The sequence below is a fragment of the Leptinotarsa decemlineata genome, unplaced genomic scaffold, assembly GCF_025532065.1.
Source record: "Leptinotarsa decemlineata unplaced genomic scaffold, Ldec_3_MD MMD2_P_RNA_scaffold_5, whole genome shotgun sequence".
Lineage (NCBI taxonomy): Eukaryota > Metazoa > Arthropoda > Insecta > Coleoptera > Chrysomelidae > Leptinotarsa > Leptinotarsa decemlineata.
In genome coordinates, this window is record NW_027412532.1 from 22638975 (window position 1) to 22660185 (window position 21211).

Sequence of the window (21211 nt, forward strand, 5' to 3'; positions counted from 1 at the left end):
TTTAACTAAAACTTCAACTATCATTCAAATGTCTATTGCTTTGTTAGATCGCTGTGTACTGCACTGTCCGCAAAACTTCACCGTACCTCGATATGCTCGTTGGTAGCGTTTATGTATGGCAAACGAAGGAGGTAGAAAATTCGCCAGAATCGAAGCAGGTAGCATTATTCCCGAAGCAACACCATTTCTAGAACGGCCGCGAGCGCACGTTGAGTTGAGCACGTCACAACATTATCTTGAATTCAATCTCTGAAAACCCAAAAAACCTAGACGAGGGCCACATCATGAAGGATTTTCATAAAACTGCATAAAACTGGTGGAAAAGACTTCAACCAGAAGACGACAAGAGCACAAGGAAAAGAAGTCGTCACAACCATTGCTACCACTTACTTGCATCAAAGGACTGTCAGAGTACTAGATAAGGTTAAGTATAAGAATGCGCTTCAGATTCAAGCACACGCCTTTTTGGATTCACTTGTGAACAGACGTGGATTTCAGACATTGCACATAGTTAATAAGAAACCAATAAATACAGAAGATAAATATCTAAATGCATATTCCAACAACCAGCAATGACAAAAAAGGAGCATAATCAAAACTTTAGTTGAGACCACAGTTTCTTCTCGAAGAACTCAATAATTCAAAGGAAAATAGTACAGTGAAGCCAGAATGAAGCCCGCAATACGGTCCAAGAAAGATAATACTAAAATAACAACAATGGAAAAGTTGTCTTCATTCAGAAAATGTTACCGCACAACATCTTAAAATTGATATTTTGGACAATAAAAACCGCCAAAGAGAGTCTAAGGTCAGCTCTGCGAGTTCTAGAAAGCCTTTAGCAACATGTGGGGTGTACTGAATCCGTTGCAGTTGTGTTAGAACCCTGCTATTTGAATTAAAAAAAATTGTTGCCCTAGACGTAGTGACAAATCAGTAATAGCTGAACATATCCTCAGAAAAGGCATTGGTATTATTGCATCTGCGTGGTCAACAGTAAGTACCATGAGCTACTAGCCAAAAAAATATAGGCAGGCAATAGAAATTTTAAAAACACACATAATTTCAGCTGATAGGAGGAGATAATTATCTTAAATAAAGTATGACTACCAACACTGAGCAACATAAAAATAAGGCGCTAATCAACTCAATCAAGTACTGCACCCAATGCCTCATCACCTTATGACAATAGCAATTTTGGAAGATGTTGAATATACTGCCTATTGTAAAGTGAACAGCATACAATCAATAGACACATTATTAGTAACGTGCTTTGGGACTGGTCATGGTTGTCTCAAATGGGTTCGAAGAGATGTGCAATAAATGATCATAATTATGTAAGTTGTGATATTAATCTTACCTATAACAAACAACGACTTATACAGAAGAAACTTCAAGTATATAAAAATCGGCAGATCACAGCCAACAAATCCGCAAAATGGCTTCGACAGTTATCTTCCGCAGTGCAAGGTTACTTTGAATAGCAAAGAAACAATGTGATTACAAAGACAGTAATCATATGTGTCATATTCTGATCCTTATGAAGCATTGAAAATTGCATCTCACAGTGTTAGAGATGTGAGAGAACATTAGTTATTCAAATGTTTCATTAATGTCTTCGAATTATATTTTCAAGATCAATAAATATAAACGAATGATGTATCCAAGCTAGTTTCAGAAATAAGAAAAAGAAGAATTTATTAAAAATATTCAAACAATGGTAAGAATGACATTAACTTGTTACAATTTTTTTAAATTATTAAATATCGAATATGAGTTCAGAATATATAAATTACTGTAAACTTACGAATTATAGTTTCATTGTGAAAAGGCATGGATGCCAAAGAACATTTTTCTATGAAATCACAACATGCTCTTCTCATTAATTCTCCTCCTAATCCTCTGAAATACATTTTCTCTCTAAATGTTAGAATCAATTTTTTGGTTTTGTCTAATAGATCCTCTTTCAGAAGAGACTCAAGTTTCATACAACTTTCTTTCGCAGTTTTAGAGAGCGAATGGAAAATCTCTCCTATTGCTAATACAGCTCCATGTCGACTATTCAGGTCAATGGAATTTGTTTTGTCAAATAAGGCTGGTAGAGCTTTATTGATCATGTATTCAGGAAGCTGAAACGTAAAATCCAATGAATGTTTAGGAAAATCAGAATAATAAAATTTTTAAATTAATTTTCTATAATGGAAAATGTTCTATTTTTGGGTTTTGATTAATGATAATACAATTACTCACTAAACTAAAAATTATCTGGCTGAATCTTATTCCTAAGCTTACAATAATGTCAAAATATACTTAAAATTCTAGAACTACCAAAGGAGTATGTGGAGTTTTAGAACAGATTTGAGACCAATAATAAATGCCTAGAAGTTCTGTAGTGTTGTTCTGGCAAGAATTTTTATTTCCAATGTTAATCAGACCTTAATTATTTTTCTTTATTTGGTGTACAAGGTAGAGGTGGTGAGTATTGCAACAAGAGAATGTTTGTCGAACTAATCAAGGTATTAAAACTTGCTTCAAAGGGCATATGGTGTGACCAAAATGTAATCAAATCATAGAATGGAGAATTAGTTGGTACTACAAATTATTAAAACTCACATGAACCAGACCACAAAACAGCCACACATAGAAATGTAAGTTAAATGGCAACACTTGGTTATATGTTACGCGGCTGCCAAACCAGGGATGGCGACACTATCGGGTTTTCTCCAGTTTTCTGTAATGAATCACGTGCCTTCTGCGCGCGCATGATTCAAATTACTGTTTACAGAAGAAGAATGAACTTAAATTAAGTAGGACGTCCGTTAGTTTTGTTGTGATAATAATGTATAAATATGGTTTGGGACTGTTTTCCTTTTCAAATTGTGTTTTTGCTTGTGTACTGTCAGTTTCATATTTTTATTTATCGTAATGAGTACTTCCGAACATAAACGATATCGAAAAAAGTGCTGCGTTCCTTCTTGTGAGGATAGGAAGAGTAGTCAACATCGGTTTCCCAAAGATGACCCCGCTGTTTTCGATGTTTGGCTCAAGAATATAAACAATAAAGAACTCTTCAATGTACCCCATGAGACAATTTATTGTAACTCACGAGTTTGTGACAGACATTTCGCTGTTGAAGATAAAATTACTAGCAGAAGAGGTTTAAAACGACATGCTGTACCTGTTTTATTTCTTCCTGGTAAGTAAGCATAATCCTTACTCCTTTCGATATCTTGCAATTCTAGTTTATATATCTTATTCATCATATTCTCATTATTAAACAACAATTAGATTAACCACTTATCGAGTGCACCATAAGTATTGCTATATGAATTTGCAGAAAAATAGAGATGTTAACATGTGGTTGAATAATAGTGTTCTACATGTTTTCAGAAACTATCGAAGAACCAAGAGGTATAGCAAGAATGAGTAGGTCTTCTGTGGCAGGTAAGAATTATTGTAAAACTATAGTTCCAAAATATATGTAGTTTATAGAAAAAAATCCATACAAATGCTGCAATTTCATTTTATAGGCCAAGAACAATATGAGGACATGTGTCAGCCCTCCACTTCCATACCTGAGCAAGAAATTTGTTTTGGTACACCTTCCAGAAATGAAATTATCAGTGTTACCCAAGGTATGAATAGAAAAATCTTGGAATGTTCATCATACACACCAATTTGTTAATTTTACACAATATATGAAAGAAAGAAAGAGAAATTATATATTCATTTAATTTTTCAGGTCATGGAAGCTGTGATAATAGCTATATAAACCAGCCATCAACTTCCACTTTTGAGCAAGAGCAAGAAAGTCATTTCCGGACACCAACAAGGAATAGAATAAGCGTTACACAAGGTATGTACAGAGACTATATGGCTACCAATTTGAAATGAAATCACTATTCGAAAACTAGGAAAAGTTTACTTTTGGACATCTTCTTTTGAACATTGAGAAATAGTTTTCTGGAAATGAAAAAGTCTATAATAAGAATGAAGCTAATTTTTCGTAGGTGATACCTAACAGAAAACATCAACTTTCCCAGCTAGGTCATGCTGGACACCTTCCAGAAATGAAATTCCCAGTGTTACCCAAGGTTTGAATAGAAAAATTTTGGAATGTTCATCATTAATACCATTTTTAAACTTTTTCCTTAGTAAGGGGCTCATTCACAATATCTATTGAACTTAATTGTTGAATGATATTAAAATTTATTTTTCAAATGTCTAGATAATTTTTTATTATTTATTTCAGGATACAAAACCAAGAAAAGTGTACTGAGAGATCTCAAAGTTGGTCGTCAGTCTCTCTTAACCCCCAGAGCCAAACATCTTTACGGTAGAGTCATCGATTCATCAAAGAAGCTGGCACGGTTGAGCCGACAACTACGCACGTATCAAGAAAAACTTCATGCTGCTAAAAAACTATCAGATTCAGTGAATTTTCAGAATTTGGTCAAACATATCAACACATTGACCTACACTTTTATTTTGTCGCAGATTCGTTCACAAAAACTTGTTCCAAAATCCAGACGATTCACTACTGACGAAAAAATTTTATCGTTGACACTGATGAAAGCAAGTGGAAAGGGGTATCGCCTATTATCAAAGATTTTCGCATTACCATCAAAGAGAACCCTCACCAACCTCCTAAATAAAATCCCTATTAAACCAGGAATCAACAAGAGAATGTTTGAGAGCCTTAAAAATAATGTTGCCAAAATGAAAGAGATTGATAAAACATGCATTGTGATTTTTGATGAAATGAGTATCTCTAGCTATCTACATTATATCCAGAAAGGTGATTTCATTGAAGGGCTTGAAGACTTTGGCAATGAGAGGTTTCCTGCTTTAGCTGACCATGTAAATGTGTTCATGGTGAAAGGGGTATATCGCCAGTGGAAGCAACCAATTTGTTTCACCTTCAGTAATGGACCAACCAACAGTCTGAGACTCAAGAATATGATTAAAGAAGTTATATTGGAATGTCAGGAAGTGGGACTGAACGTAGTTGCTACCGTTTGTGACCAGGGTGGTCCTAATAAAAGTTCCATCAACCAACTACAGAAGGACACGAGAGAAGAGTTTTTGAGGGAAGGAAAGGAAAAAACCTGCTTTGGGTATTGCATTAATGGAAAGGAGGTTGTACCCCTATATGATGTTCCACATTTATTCAAAGGGATTAGGAACAATTTATTAACAAAGGATCTCCATTATAGAATGAAAGATAAACCAGGCATAGCCAAATGGGAACATATTGAACAATTCTACTTCCTAGATTACAAAGAACCACTGAGGATTTGCCCCAAATTAATGGACGAACATGTAATAAAAGACAGAATAAAGAAAATGAAAGTTAAGAACTGTACTCAAGTGTTCAGTTATCAAGTAGGGAGCTTGATGAAGAAAATTGTAGAATGGAGTAAGTTATAATTGTTATTTCATCAAAGTTATAGGAAACAATTTGTTATCCTCAATGATCAAATGATCAGAACAATATATATATATATATATATATATATATATATATATATATAAATTTAAATTCTATGCCTGAATTGAATCTAGCTTAGGGAACCAATTTTTTATCAGACTATACAAACCTGATTTATTTTGCTGAAAATGGATAAATAACTCAATTTGATAAATACTTTCACAATTGAATGAATAATTCCTCATATATTTCGTATTGATTCGGTTGATTAGTTACATTAATAAGTTTTTATTTTTAGAAGTACAAGTGGATCTTGCTCCTGAGGCAGCTGACACTGGAGAAGTAATTTTATTTCTTGACAAACTATTTGATAGTTTGAATTCCAGTCAGAAGACTGCACCTGCTATTAAGCCCCTCAAAGGTGGTTTGATGAAGGAATCTGGGCATGAAAAATTCTGGAGGGACTCCTTGCAAATATTGAACAGCATGAAATTCTTCAGTAATAAGAAACAAAAATTTGTTTCCACGCCCTCAATAACAAATCTGAAACATACCATTTCTTTGGATGTTTGAGGAGTTATGGGGTTCGAGAAGTTTCACCAAGTGCTCTACATGTTACCACATCATTCAAAGCGCTTCTAGTGAATAACCTTATGTCTTCACATTCACCAGGAAGTAACTGTGAAGAAGATGCCAGTGAGGGAGCTTTAGACAATTTACGTTATTTTGTAACAGGATCATCAGAAAGTGTGGACCCTTTGCAAAGTGTGCAATCTTCGGAAAGTGACATTGATATCCCACTTCCAGCCAGTATTAATCTGTATCAAAGATACAGATATATCTGGTGATATATCACCAAAAAAATCATGAAGTCCATTACATGCACATTTTGTAAAAATAATATGCTGTTTAGGGATCATGATCAGGATCTTGATTTTGTTGAAGGAAGACAGTATCCAAAATCAAAATTGATAAAACCAGGAACATTTTTAACCTTTTTAGTTTCCCAATCAGTAACTAGATTATTTTACTTGATACCACGTTTGTGTAATTTTACAAATATTTCACAAATTTTGAGGAAAATAATACTGGAGCAACTATCCTTTAACCTAGTCAACTGTCCAGATCATTCTGACAATGATTCAAAACTGTGTCATCTGATTGTTAGATGCTGTTTGTATTTTTGGTGTAGAAAAGTCAATTTGGTTACTAGGGGAAGAGATAAAAAATTCATTAGGTTTTTGAACACCCAGACAAATAGCGATTTCATTGATCCAATTATATTGTCTGCTCATGAAAAATTTTTGAAGAAAAAGAATCGTTTATTGAAAAAACATTAGTGTAAGTTGAGGTTTACGTATTTCCAATAAATTTTGAACTGAGTTCATATAGTTTCATTACCACATTTACACAAATTTAACTGAAAATAAATATGGTTGATCATAATTTGAGGTAATTCAGTTCACATATTTATTGTTGCTTCACTTGTTGATATTTTTGATTGGTCAAGGTTTTTCCCAGATGATTTCTGTGGAATTAAAACCTGACCGGTAGTGAAGCAACAATAACAATAAATGATGAGATTGGAACCTGTGGTGTAACAGTTGAAACTTTTCCTAGAGATCAATCTCCCTAACACCAAACTGATATTTTTGCACTCGACGGGCGTTTCGCTATCAAGGTTAGCATCTTCAGGAGAAGAAAATTGATACTGTATCAATTTTCTTCTTCTGAAGATGCTAACCTTGTTAGCGAAACGCGCGTCAAGTGCAAAAATATCAGTTTGGTGTTAGGGTAATTGATCTCTAGGAAAAGTTTCAACAAAAAAGTAAAATGCGAACAGCCACTATTTGAATTTCGCGCTATATCTCTGAGGTTCGGCTGCCAAACACTGGAGGCGCTGAGAAAAGTGGTTCTGTCGTCAACATTGCCGTTACCGTTCTATGTGTAGCTGTTTTGTGAACTAGACTTCATAATGTTTTTGAAAGTCTGGCAATATCAAAGTTTAGCACGAGAACAATGTAGAGACAAGGGTTGGGTTTAACTCATTTTATCATATTATCGATATTTTGACAGATATTTGGAAAATAGGTTACTTTTGGACTAACGGTCTTGTAGTCGAAGGAGTTCAGTTCTATGTTCTATAACCACTACAATATCTCTGACTTTGATTTTTGTAAAAAAATATTATTTATACATTTTTCACAAACTTACTTTTGGTGTCAAATTATGTAAGGCCTTGGCTGTAAGCTCTCTTATATTGGAATCCCAATGGTCAACTTTTCTTGTGAGTAAGTGGCTGATCAAGGACTCTGTGTATTCTTCAAATTGTGCTATGAAGGTACTAATATTGAGGTAAGCATGAGTTCTAACACTCACAGATGAAAAGTCAGCTTTCATCTGAATTTCTATTCCATGGGGACAAGTACCTTGACGACCTACATTTTCTTGGAATGCAGCTGATGCTGCTCTCCTACAGTTTATCTAGACAAAAAAAGTCTATATTTAAAATGATTCTATGAATCTCTTTCAATCAAAATATTTTATCATCTCCAGCTATTTCAATTCAAATAATAACTACCAAAAGTAAACTATTTTACCTCCTTATCAAAGCAGGCAACAACCAATAGAGTACTGGCAATTTCATTCACATAAGGTTGCAACACATGGCTTTCATAAGCTCTAGAGAATGACCAGCAATCATAACAAGCAGCATCTCTGATGTGAGATCCTACTGAGGAACTTCCTCGAGGTTCATCAAACACTAAAGCTTTCAGTACCACTGGAACGACTTCTGGTAAACGTTCAGGAAGAAGTAAGCCTCTTCGACCTAAAAATAAAAAAAAAAACGGTAAAATGTATCAAAAATAAGAAATCAAATCAGATTCCACTAACCCAACTCAGCAAGAGCAAGGCAACCTCCATGCCATCCATCAGAATCTCGTGAATTGAATTCCTCTAGTACCGATCCCACAACATCATCTGCTAATTCTTTAGGTAATCTTCCTGACACTCTACCAATACCTTTTGCTGCTGACCACCTGAAAGCAGATTATAGCAGTAAACAGCAGTTAATGTTCAAAACACTTCACAATTAGCGAAAATCACTTCAAACTGTATCAATATGATATTAAAATTGTCCAAACTCTGGTTAGGTAGATAAATAGATAATTGAATTCCCATATTGAATTGAGATATCAGAAATAAGTGATAAAATCTCACCTAACAACTCCATCTGAGCTCCTCAATCCATGAATCAGCTGATCAATAATCTCTTCCATTTCATCTGGAACTTCAATATCTTCTTCATTTTCCTGTTGATCTTCTCCCTCATCTGAAGTTTTTGCAACTGAACCATCTCCTGAGCTTAAATTTACAGCCAGAGACCTCTGTCCTCTTTTATATCTCCAAGAAGCTATCCTTGGTGGTAAAAAGGTTAAACCTTGACAGAAACAAATAATCATTTATTAAAAAAAATAATTTCAAAACCCTACTTCAATAATTTTTCATTGGGTGACAGAAACCTAATCCCCCGTTGTGTGTAATCTCTATGGGTAGGCCACGACTCGCAAATAGATTGATATATTCATTCATCATTGAAGCTTTATACAAAGGTAATACAAAATTTATAGAATTAGTCAACAAATGTAGAGATATAGGTAAGGTAGATATCATTTCATGATAAGGAATAAAAATTAAAATATAAATACCAATGTAAAAGCGACAAAAATAAGAAATTCTAAATGTTTCAGTATCATAAAAGAATTCTATCAAATATGTTAGAGTTAAATCGCTGTAGATTACATTTCCTTTGAAAAACAATATCGGAAATGTGTTTCACAAGTAGGCCGTTATCCAAATAAAAAAGTTCTAAAAAAGTGTTGATCTAGGTATACCTCGATCTACTTCGAGGTATACCTCAAAACGATAGACAGCAATAGTTATTCGTGTACTTCTGACATACAACGCTCTCAGTGGAATCAAGGAGGCTAAGTGGCTAAATCATTAAAAAATATTTTGTCAAAGTAATTATAGGGTATTAAGGCTGATTGTGATACCAGGATTCCCAATAAAGGAGATGTTTTCTGGATAAAATCTAAAAGTAATAGGTGTTTCAAATTTCTGAAAAGCTACTTTCCCCATTCCAATAATGTAATTGTCCCAATATTACCTCCTTATTGTAAGACTAGTTAAAAGCGTAAAGAAATATACTTTTAAGCTTTTCTATCAACCATCTGAGTATCTCATCCGAAATTCATATTGAATCTATTCAAGTTTTTGAATCTTTCTTTGGTAAAATATTAATGAAAATTAGGAAACGAAAAAAATATTTTTCATTATTTTTCATTCAGGTATTTTCAGAAGAGATTAGCTTTTTGGAAAAAAAGCGCTTTGGCTTTCTACTTCTCAATCATATTGAAATATTAACAGGTTGTTGATTTGATGCATAAAATTGCAAAATGGTTTTCAAAAAATAAGCTGTTTATAAACCCAGCGAAAACTGAATTTCTTATCTTCCATACAAGACAAAAACAAATTGAAAATATCAACCTGACCTTAAACAACACTAACGTGAACTGTAATATCTCTGTTATGTTCTTAGGTCTGAATATAGATGATACATTAAATTGGGAAACCCACGTATCTACTCTAATAAAAAATATTAACACCAAAATATTTCAAATACGCTGTATGCATAAGGTCCTGACAACTTCAATAATGAAAAATTTCTATTTTGCAGAAATTCAGTCGAGACTAACATACGGAATCATAGTATGGGGACAATCACCTGCTGCCAAACGTCTCTTCATTACACAGAATAAGTGCATTCGTGCCATGTTTTGCAAACCCCAAACAGAATCTAGTAGACCTCTCTTCAGAAAGCTACAATGTAATACCCCTTATTTCCCTTTACATATTGGATACTGCTTGTTACACGGTCTTTCCACCAGGAATCGGCATTTGCTGAATACTCCCCTAAACAGATTGAACCTACCACAAAACGGTCCTCTAAGCATCAAAGATAAACCTACCTATTTCAGATTCAAGGAGTCACTTCAAGAAGTCACTAAAAAAAGTACTAATTGAGGGTGCATTCTATACTTTGGAAGAATTTTTTAGTGAACAGGGTGTAACTGAATAAGTGTAAAACATTCAAGGAGGTGATTCCTCATCGAAAAAAAAAAAAGGATCTTTCACATAAAGAAACTTCATTGGAGCATCCCTTGTTAAGATACAGCCCCTTAAAGGGGGCACATAAAATTTGTATAACAATTTTTTTCACAAACACTAAAAAAGTTACAATATTGAAATTAACCTGTCGTTTTGTACTACCAGAAAGACACTTAGCCAGAAATTTATTTGGTTTACCCCATGGTTGTAAGGGGCAAAATTATTTTACGAACAACCTAGATATACATCGTCATAAATGCGAACTGAATTTATTGTTATTTTGTAGTTAGTACCTACATTAAACGATTAAACGGTTTTGTTATTAATAAACGAAACTAATTCATTAATAACAAAACACACAACATATAGAAATCATAGTAAATGTTGAATATGTCTACCTTCAGACATTACGCATGCGTCTAGACGTCGGCGCATTGAGCCACGTATTCGCTCAAATATTACTGGAGTCTCTCTGATTACCCTGCACGCATCGATGATGCGGTTTCTTAAGTCCTCTACATCGCGAACAGGGGTACGATAAACCAAATGCTGTAAATGGCCTCAAATAGAGAAATCGAGAGAATTGAGATCCGGGGATCGAGCGGGCCAGTTATGTGGTCCTCCTCGACCTATCCACTGATTTGCATATGTTTCAGTTAAATGCTGACGTGCTACTTGACTAAAATGGGTGGGAGCTCCATCATGCATAAAAAACATATACCTTCTGACGCCCAAAGGAACTTCCTCCAGCAGTACTGGATGCACTTCTCTTAAAAATTGAACGTATTCCTCACCATTTAATTGAGGAGGTAGAAAATGAGGCCCAATTAAATCATCCCCAATAACTCCGAGCCACACGTTAAGAGAAAACTGTTCTTGATGGTTAGTTTCGACAATAGCGTGAGGGTTTTCATCAGCCCATATGTGGTAATTATGAAAATTAATAATCTTGTCCCGAGAATAACTACATTTGTCTGTGAATTCTATCGTCTTCAGAAAGTCACAATTTCTTCTAATCATTTCCAGCATCCAATTGCAAAATTCAAGACGGTTCGGAAAGTCTCGCGGTAACAGTGCCTGTACTTGTTGCAGATGGTAAGGGTATAAGAGTTGTTCCATTAAAATTCGAAATACCGTCATATGATCAACATTTAGCTGGAAAGCAATCTTTCTAGTACTGGTAGTAGGTTGTTCTTCAATCAAATTAAGTACTGCTTCCTCAAGCTGTGGTGTTCGTACTTCTCGATGGCGGCCACAATCCTGTGTTCTTTTGTCGAATGAACCATATTCTCGTAATCGTTGATGAAGTCGAGTAAATATTCTATGTGAAGGATGCTGCCGTTGAGGATACATTTCAGCATATCTTCTAGAAGCTTCTAACCCATTCCCCTGCGACAGACCATAAACGTTATGCATATCAGCCATTTCCTCATATGTGTATGCCATTTTAATAACAAGTGAATTATTAAAGTAACAAATTAAGAACAGAACAACAACACACAATTAGTATTAATTCAATTTCCAAAATTCACAAACTGACAGCGACATACCAATTTAATTGCCACTATCGCTAATAGCGACCTACTAGATAGATTAGTTTCATATTTTCGTATTTATGACAATGTATCTCTGTAGTTGTTCGTAAAATAATTTTTTGCTGCGAACTGGTTTATTTTGGAAAAAAACCCAAAAGACATTTTTTGTTTAGAATGGGACAGGCTATAGGAAATAAATTTTTAAATGGTAAACAAACAATAAGACAAAAAGTTACATTGGAAATAATTTTAGGGGTTGCGTTTTCCACCCCTTACAACCATGGAGTAAACCAAATAAATTTCTGGCTAAGTGTCTTTTTGGTAGTACAAAATGTCAGGTTAATTTCAATATTTTAACTGTTTTAGTGCTTGTGAAAAAAATTGTTATACAAATTTTATGTACCCCCTTTAAGGGGCTGTATCTCAACAAGGGATGCTCCAATGAAATTTCTTTATATGAAAGATCCTATCTTTTTTTCGATGAGGAATCGCCTACTTAAATGTTTTACACTTATTTAGTTACAACCTGTATAAATCACTGATAGTATATTCTGTCTGTGTGAATTGCATATTTTATCTTGATATTTAAATTGTAGTGTACCTACTCTGTCTGTACTTGTACTTATCATTTTAACTTTTTACTATGTAATTTTGCTTTTTGTCTCTATAATCCAAATTTTTGACATGTCTTATACCACTTGTGGTCTGCAGATTAATAATAAATTTGATTTGATTTGATTCATTCAAATATCAATTATTCATATTATTTCAGAACCAAGTCATGAGAGTGTTTTATATCAACATAATATTCTCAAAATTGGCTTCTTTGTTAGTTTGACATTTAAAAAAATAATCATTATCCTAATTTTCAACAATCTTCAGCCCCAGGAATGGTATAATCGGACTCACCTATTCTCTGGATTATTTTATAAACCAACTTTTGAATATTGGACCCAGAATTATTCCTGAATTCCGCATTCACTATCCATTCCAGTATACTTGTTGCGTATGGTAACAGATCCTCACGTTTTCCATGCTTTAATATTGTTGCTACACATGCCAGGGTTCCATATTGCTCAAATACATTACTATTTTTTGCTACACTCAATTCTTTCACCCATTCAATAAAAGATGCAAGATGTTTCTCCTTGACATCATTCCTATAAAGAAGGAAAAAAGATAACTTTATCAATCAGAATACACATTTGTGTTTTTCATTGTCATAACAAGCTGAGAAACAGAGTCATGTATAATACAGTTTTCAATATTATTTTTCATGAAATAAGATATGAAAAGGAAATCTAATAACCTATTGATATTACTTGATATTGATTAATTTGACCACTTCTTCATGTGAAATGTTAAACTCTTTTCAATATCAACCAAACACAGGTGTTTCTTTCACGTACGAACTGAAAGAAAAAAATCTGTTTGAAAAAACTACAATCCTCCCAAATCGGAGTGGGTGATAAGAAATAACTTATGTCTTAACAACACCTTTTAGAAATTTTTTATGGAAAACAATTCTACTGAAAAATACTTAAGAACCTCTATGCCTGGCAACTTCTGTTGGATTTATATCGTTGGATTTCGAAGGTTGTAGATAGTTTATTCCAAAAGGACGCCATTTTCCAATTGGAGTTCTTAAAAAGAACAGTTCAAGGTTTGCCAACTACTTTGAACATACATTTCTCTAGGTGAAATCAACGATGACACCATATATGGGATCAACATATAACTCAATCCTCGAATATGAAAGATAATCAACGCTCTTCAAAGCTGTCATCTACAAAGCCAAGTTTCGACATAGACCACCGAACGAGGTTTGTCCTCTGTCTTCCACTGTAGCTTTAAGTGGAAGGCATCTAATTGAAACTAAGGTCCATAAACAATGCATTTGTAATTCAATATCAGACAGCATTATTACGACCCGCCTTTAAGCAGTCACCTGTACTTAAAGGGAAGCTCGATTAAGAGGAAGCGATGACATTTCCCCTTACTAAGACGCCATCAATGGGATTGATGAAGACGTGAATTCCAAAGTTGTCCTTGAATTCTCCCCAATTTGAAGATTCGATTAGAGACCTATTTTATTTCAATGTTTTTTGAATGTAAAAATACCCTCATGCAAAAATTTCCATGAAAATTTAGAATTGAAACTCTCATGTTTTTTAATACTTTTTCTGTAACTATCGTCAGTGCAGATTTATTCTATATGGACATATTGTATTATTGATTCCTCATCCACTCCAATACAAAAATACAGCTCACCTGTATACCAGCCCACACGTTCAACAGTACCGACAATTGTGGCGATCAATGGCTCTGTTTGAATAAAGTATTCTCGTCCAAAAAACACACATTGAATAGTGAATTACTATTTCTCATCGTTCATTCACTCAAATAGTATTCATTTAACTCTTGCCTTGGTTCTTGTGTGACTGAATTTTGGGTGGATGGAATTCATACTTTTTTTTTTATGGATACTTGCAAGACTCAAGCCCGTTACAGTGACTAATTTTCTTCTACTAATGGTATTATGTATTGCAGTTTATCACAATACTGCTGCTACATCGTGCATCCCGTTTTAGGAATCACACGTTAAATGGTAAAACCTCGTTAGTCCTTAGCTCGCACAATTTTCGACTTCTGAGGGTTGTCGTTCGTAGGGGTGCGATAGCTGGTTAACGGAAAAAACATTTTAAAACATTTTTTTTAAATTGTTACATCAATAGTTTACTCAAATAGTGAATTTTCACCTTACCTCTTTTTATTTTGAACCGATCGAGTTTCCGAAAAGATATCTATTTTTTGTGACATTATTTTCAAAATAGATCTCAATCAGATGAATTTAAAAGGTTACAAAGTAATCTGTGAACCACAATCCACATGACAGACCATGCCCATTTTTTCAACCTGACAAGAAAAAACCCTTTACTTGCTGGATGGGTAAAAATATGAAATTTATTATTTAGGTACTCATTTTTTGCATCCAATACGACGAATTATAATAAAAAAAAGCTCTTCCTGATTGTTTCTTTGCAATGAAGTGGCTTACCCTGATATTATCGTGAAATGAAAAACTACAATCCGCATGCAGAAACTCAAAGTCAGATCGACTTCTCCATCTTTCTCAGCCCTCCAAGATATTGTTCAAAATGTTCAAGTTATTAAATTCACTTATTCTACTTTTATGAATTCATCAACTCAAATGTTTTAAACCATTTTCAATGAATTACCTATTTATATATCTGCATATACTTTGTATGCAGTAAACCCAGTAGCCATTGCTTTGCCATCAAACACTTGAAGAGGACTCTGAAGAAGAAATCTTTATTTTATGTATCAAAATTTATAAGATACTTTGGTACATTCCACTTTGAATTATACCTTTATTTCATGGGGAAGTAGGACACAGACAGAAGACCTTTTATAGTTAAAAACATGATATTTTGTGTAATATTTTGTCTTTTCTATAACAAATATTGTCAAGATACATTAATACTGAATAACATCCTCACTTTAGCTAGCATATATCTCATGAAAATTTTAACACTTATGTCAAAATAAACATTAATGAGTTTAGAAAAGTTCAGGACATTTCCAAATATATCACAAAAAAGTCTGATAACTTGTTACTGAACAGGGTCAATCACATGTTTTTCAAAAAAACTGAAAGTAAATGGGATGTTCCTATTTAAACTTGCTTCCTCACAAAATGAAGTCTTAATAAAATAAAACAATATTGGAAAAAACATTCAACTAAATACATAATAAAATTGAATATAGGATAAAGAAAATAACTTGTTTCCAATATTCAAATCTGCTGTTTGGCAGACTGGATGAACCCAGTCTTTAAATTTTTGAATCTTTCACTCTGAGTATTGAAATCATGTTTCATATACTATATGCTAAATATCATTAACCATTCTCAAGTGAGTTTATTTGTGAATGGCTTAACAAACTGAAACCAGTCGCAACAAATAAAAAACTCAGTGGAAATCAGACAAAAGTTATTTTCTTTATCCTATATTCAATATGAATTTTTACAGATTGAATAGGTCATCAATTGAACAAGACACAATAATGTCTCTAGGAATATGGAATATGTTTCCTAATGTGTAGATTTTCTGTAGTGTTATTCATATGTTGTCATTTCATTGTGTTAATTGTATTTCATTGAAATATTTCACTTATCGGATTCTTAGTTGTACACAATCCATATGTATACTCTCCTATAGGTCTACTTTTGTTATATTTCAGAATTATTGTGTTTCATGCAATTGTACATAACACATACTTGTTTACTATTTTCATACCGTGAATTGACATACATAATGCATGTCTGTGGACTATATATTTAGCATATTTAGATTATATATGAAACATGATTTCAATACTCAAAGTGAAAGATTCAAAACTTTGAAGACTGGGATCACCCAGTGTCTCAAACAGCAGATTTGAAGATTGGAAACTAGGATTTAAGAAATAAAAATGGATTTCAAAGAGATTTAAAGATGTTTTCTACTCGAAAATAACTTTTAACCATTTAGTTTGTACTCCAAACAATAATTATGGAACTGAAACGAATATCATTCACATTTACTCTGTACCAGCTGTAATGTCAATACTCTAATTCGTAAATTTCAGTTTTATTATATGTTTCTATGTAGTGACTTGAGAGAAAAGTAAATTAAAATGATTTTCAGCTGAATTGGGGAGTATGTCATCAAAACTCCACAAAAATTTGGCAAACTAATGAATTCAATATGCAAGGTTTATATTTCATATTATGAGAAATATACTCCCACGGAAAGGATGCTGATGCTCCCATGAAGCCTTATGGAAGTTGCTGCCACTAAGGCGTGACTCATGCATAAAAAGGTGTGCTTGTTGCACAAATTGCTAACAAAATAAATATTTACACCCTTTGATAAGTTCAGAGGAATCAACTAGTGCCTACTTTTGTAAATATATATATACGAAGGATGTTGGATTATATCCGACAGGTGTCAACGCAGGATTCTTTGAAGAAGTTATTCCTGCATATGCTGTTGGTGTTACAACTGCCTGAATCAATTTTCGATTATTGAAACATACAGACAACTACTCCCCTGGCTAATATGACATTAGCCAGGTGTCAGTCCATTACCCAACAGTGTAGGTGAGTTGAGACTGGCCTGACAGAATCGTTCTCATAGATAGTTTGATTAACTGCCAGTCTTCCAGTATGCCCCCTTACTATACAGAGTGGTCCAACGAAAAGTATGCACCTTGCTTTTCTCCTTTTTTTGTAACTTAACGCAGAAATGCTCGGACAGGTCAACTTTGCTTTTGAGGGGGACACATTTTAGATGTATTTTTCTACCTGTGCCTTCAACCCCCTAGCGAGGGTGAGTAACAACCCTAAAATTTTAAATGGAAAGTGGGATCAAGTGATATATCATTAGAAAGAGCACAAAATTATCTTTCCAATGATACCTAATTTGTTGTATTTCACTCAAACATGCAGGTATTATGAAGAAAAACAACTACAACCCAGTACTTTAAAATATGTAATTGACTTAGTAGAATCCTACTTCAGCAAGTGCTGAAAATGTGACCCATTTGCTTCCATACAAAAATACAGATTTTGTTCAAATCTATTCCTAACATTCTGTAGCATATCAGGTGTTATACTTCTGCACTGCACTGCACTGTAATTCGTTGGCGAAGATCTTCTATGGACTAGGGCTGCGTAGCAAAACATTTATTTTTCAAGTGTCCTCAAAGGAAAAAGTCTAAAGGCGATAAATCAGGTGACCTGGTAGGCCATTCGATGGGGCCTCTCCTTCCAATCCACCGTCCAGGAAACCGGTCAACTAAAAACTCTCTTACCGGAGCAACATGTGAGGAGGTGCACCATCTTGCTGAAAATGAAGCCGATCATCATTATGATTTTGGTCATTTTCAATTATTTCTGTTATGAGAGGATCAATTGTATCTTCAAGCATGTTCAGGTAGACCTCACTAGTTAAATTCCCAGGAATAAAAAGTGGCCCTACGATATGACTACGTAATATGCCACACCAGACATTGATTTTTTTGAGGGTACTGGGTATGGACCTCTCGGAATAAGTGTGGGTTACTGTCATCCCAGTAACCGCAATTATGCCTATTGACAGCTCCATTCAAAAAAAAATGTACTCTCATCGGAAAGGCATGTGTTGAATGATAGGTGCGGATCATCAATTAGTAGCTGGCTCAGTTTTTCACAAAATTGCAGCCTTCTATCAGGATCATCTTCATTGAGTTCCTGTACTAATTTAATTTTGTACGGATGAAATTTATAGGCTTTTAATATCCGTATTATGGACGAACAGGAGACACCTGAGGCTGCAGCAAGCTGACGGGTACTTTGAGTATGATCCAATTCAACATGTCCGAAAACAGCGACTTCCACTGCTTCATTTCTGGTCAGTTTCCGTGGCTGGTGTTTCACATTACAGACAGATCCGGTATCGACAAACTTTTGGACTAATTTGGCAACGTACGAATCATTCACATTTTTCCCGGGATGACTGTTATTAAAGAGGCGAGCAGTAAGTCTAGCACAACTATTATGTTGATAATAAAGTTTAACAATTTCAACTCGTTCAGAAATGAAATAAACCATTTTTACAGTAAAGTTGAAATAATTTCAAAAGCAACCGAACTGAATCAATGAACGTTTGCCTAAATTCTTTTTGTACACTTATCTGTTGTTGTTATTTGAACCAAAAAACGCACGAGAGAAATTGAGGAATGTAGTAGTGATAAAAATGCCGTTTTTTCTGCATTTTCATTAACACCAAAAATATCGAGTAAATGTTCTTGCTTTTTTTATAACTATTCAAGTAAATACAACAAATTAGGTATCATTGGAAAGAGAATTTTGTGCCCTTTCAAATGATATATCACTCGACCCCATTTATTTGACACAACAGAACTTCAAGTATTTATTTATAAATACTACTCTGTAAATGCAACAACATATCTATAATGTAAGAGAAAGTTGTTTCATCTCTTGCAGAAATTATTTTCATGGGCAACAATCAGACCACGGAATTCTTATTTTCAACAATTGACATTTACTTTTTTACGAATTCTATGTCAGATTTTATGGTTAGTTTATTTTTTTGTTAAACCACTTTTTCAATAAACATTTGCTGTATTTCAACAATTCACATATTATTATCGTCATGTGTGGGACTAAAACAATCTTGAAAGTTTTTTAGTTTTAGTTAAATGTTATGGTTTACAATCTATGACAAAAACAAATGTCCTCTTGCGTTATTGCTTGCCTTATGATGTCTTTAATTGCGTTACTCATTCTATAAATCAAGGTTTATTGTTGTTCAAGTTAAGGTTACAGAATAACTCCTAAATTCAAATTAGATTTACCCATTCACCTTGTGATAAACTTATGAGACAAATAGGCTGCGGCATCTCTACATTTATCGGAAACTACAGCATATCTCTTGATAACTGTCAAAATACGATCCATAACAGTCTCTTTTTTTGCATCTTTTTGGTCAAATCCGTCAAACCGGGACATATGAAATGGAATTATCACAATAATAGATAGCCATAACAGTAAAATGTATCTTGTTGTCCATGTATCTGGATCTGTAGAATCTTGCCTTTCCAATAATTGTAAAACAGGTTCCAGATCTGCTACCTAAAAGACATTCACTTTTATCAAATATAAACAATAGTTTATAATCTTACCTCATGAGGTAAATGCCTCACCACTACTTTATATCCTCTAACATTAACAACAACAAACATGAATTTGAAAGCTAGATGTTTCAGCACAATACTGTTATCACTGTTCCTTACAATGGCAATAAATTTTTCTAATAACTCATTTATGTGCGAATCTATCAAATGTGGTTGCTCTATATATTGACCCAGAATGAAAGAAAACTTTTCATATGTTTTCTCTCTGATGGATCTTTCAGAATCCACCAATATTTTTAGGTTATCAATAATTTTGAAAATTTCTTCATGCTCGGAAAAAGATTTAAAAGCACAACCGAGCCCAAATGGTTCTTCTGTTTTTTGATTTTCGAAGTCATGTTCACTAATCGACATTATTAGGTCAGTAAACTAAAAATCCTCAAACCGATTTTTCAATCTTCAACTATTATATTTGACATTTGCTTTTTGTTATTATGAATTGTCAAAATTCAAATTTTTGTTGACAAATGTCATTTGAAAAGAGCGATAACAGGCGAGTTCTTAAATTAATCGGTCAGTCTACCTATTGATCAATGGATTCATCTATTGGTCCATCCAAAACGATGGCGAGTTTTTATTGGCTGAAAAAATCTGTTGAATTCAAGAACTCGATTAATCACCAGTGTCCAGTGAGTGAATAATTTAGATTCCTTTTACTAGAAAATAAATATTACGAATTGAAATCTCGAAATATTTATCTCTCCCAACTACTTACCCGTAGGTTTTGGAAAATGCCTGCAGGAAAACAACTACTTCCCTAACACCACGCTAGACATTGAATTATATTCGACAGCTTCACAAAGCTCGGCTGAAAATTCTTAGTTTGAAGGTTGATGTTATTCATCGTAATTACTTGAGCCAAGTTTTCTAAAGCCCAAAATACATGTGAACACGTCTGAAATTTGATGAAATTCTTCAAGTGAATTATTCTCACCAAGAACAATAAACAGAGAGAAGCATGTTTTATGAGAATCATAAATAACTTGTCAAAATCATAAATAATTGGTCAAAATCATAAATAACTGGTCAAAATTGTGCAATTCATGTAGGAACAAATATGCATTTTTTGTGTTCAAGTAAAAGGAATCTCAGATACAGGCAAGATATTCCATATTTTTGATAGTCAATGTCGGCGAATGAAAGCAGAGAGTGTCCTCATCATGAAAAAAACACAAATCCCAAATAAAATTACTGTAAATGATGTTAGCTAATTTTCACTCTAAGAAAGTTGTCACAATTGTCCAGCCGTAAAAAGTAAAATTGGAACTTCTTTATTAGGTAGTGAAATCAGCACAAGGACGGAATGTTGAATTTT

At 33.8% G+C, this 21211-nt stretch overlaps 2 protein-coding genes across 2 annotated transcripts in view; one reads left to right on the forward strand and one right to left on the reverse strand.

Moving 5' to 3' along the window:
• The window catches only part of TBCD (tubulin folding cofactor D), a 37456-nt gene extending 17111 nt beyond the window's left edge, over positions 1-20345 (reverse strand). Inside the window, exons 1-8 of the mRNA XM_074169691.1 lie at positions 19885-20345; positions 19566-19834; positions 13045-13295; positions 8651-8870; positions 8324-8469; positions 8029-8258; positions 7643-7912; positions 1805-2126 (exon numbers count right to left, since the gene is read on the reverse strand). Coding sequence (XP_074025792.1) covers positions 1805-2126; positions 7643-7912; positions 8029-8258; positions 8324-8469; positions 8651-8870; positions 13045-13295; positions 19566-19834; positions 19885-20250 — 2074 coding nt within the window. The 5' untranslated portion in view covers positions 20251-20345. The remainder of the gene's footprint in view (positions 1-1804; positions 2127-7642; positions 7913-8028; positions 8259-8323; positions 8470-8650; positions 8871-13044; positions 13296-19565; positions 19835-19884) is intronic.
• On the forward strand, positions 2776-6811 carry LOC141480015 (uncharacterized). Its single transcript, XM_074169692.1, has 6 exons — positions 2776-3193; positions 3388-3441; positions 3528-3632; positions 3740-3853; positions 4250-5416; positions 5727-6811. Exons 1-6 carry the CDS (start codon positions 2923-2925, stop codon positions 5999-6001), a joined length of 1986 nt encoding a protein of 661 aa, XP_074025793.1. The 5' UTR covers positions 2776-2922; the 3' UTR covers positions 6002-6811.
• Positions 20346-21211: the final 866 nt, after the last annotated feature.

Bases quoted from the DNA above. Each gene is read 5' to 3' on its own strand.
- LOC141480015 (XM_074169692.1), top strand. From the start codon at position 2,923: ATGAGTACTTCCGAACATAAACGATATCGAAAAAAGTGCTGCGTTCCT. The intron at 3,194-3,387 runs GTAAGTAAGCAT...ACATGTTTTCAG, and splicing joins ACCTGTTTTATTTCTTCCTG to AAACTATCGAAGAACCAAGA. The intron at 3,633-3,739 runs GTATGAATAGAA...TTAATTTTTCAG, and splicing joins AATTATCAGTGTTACCCAAG to GTCATGGAAGCTGTGATAAT.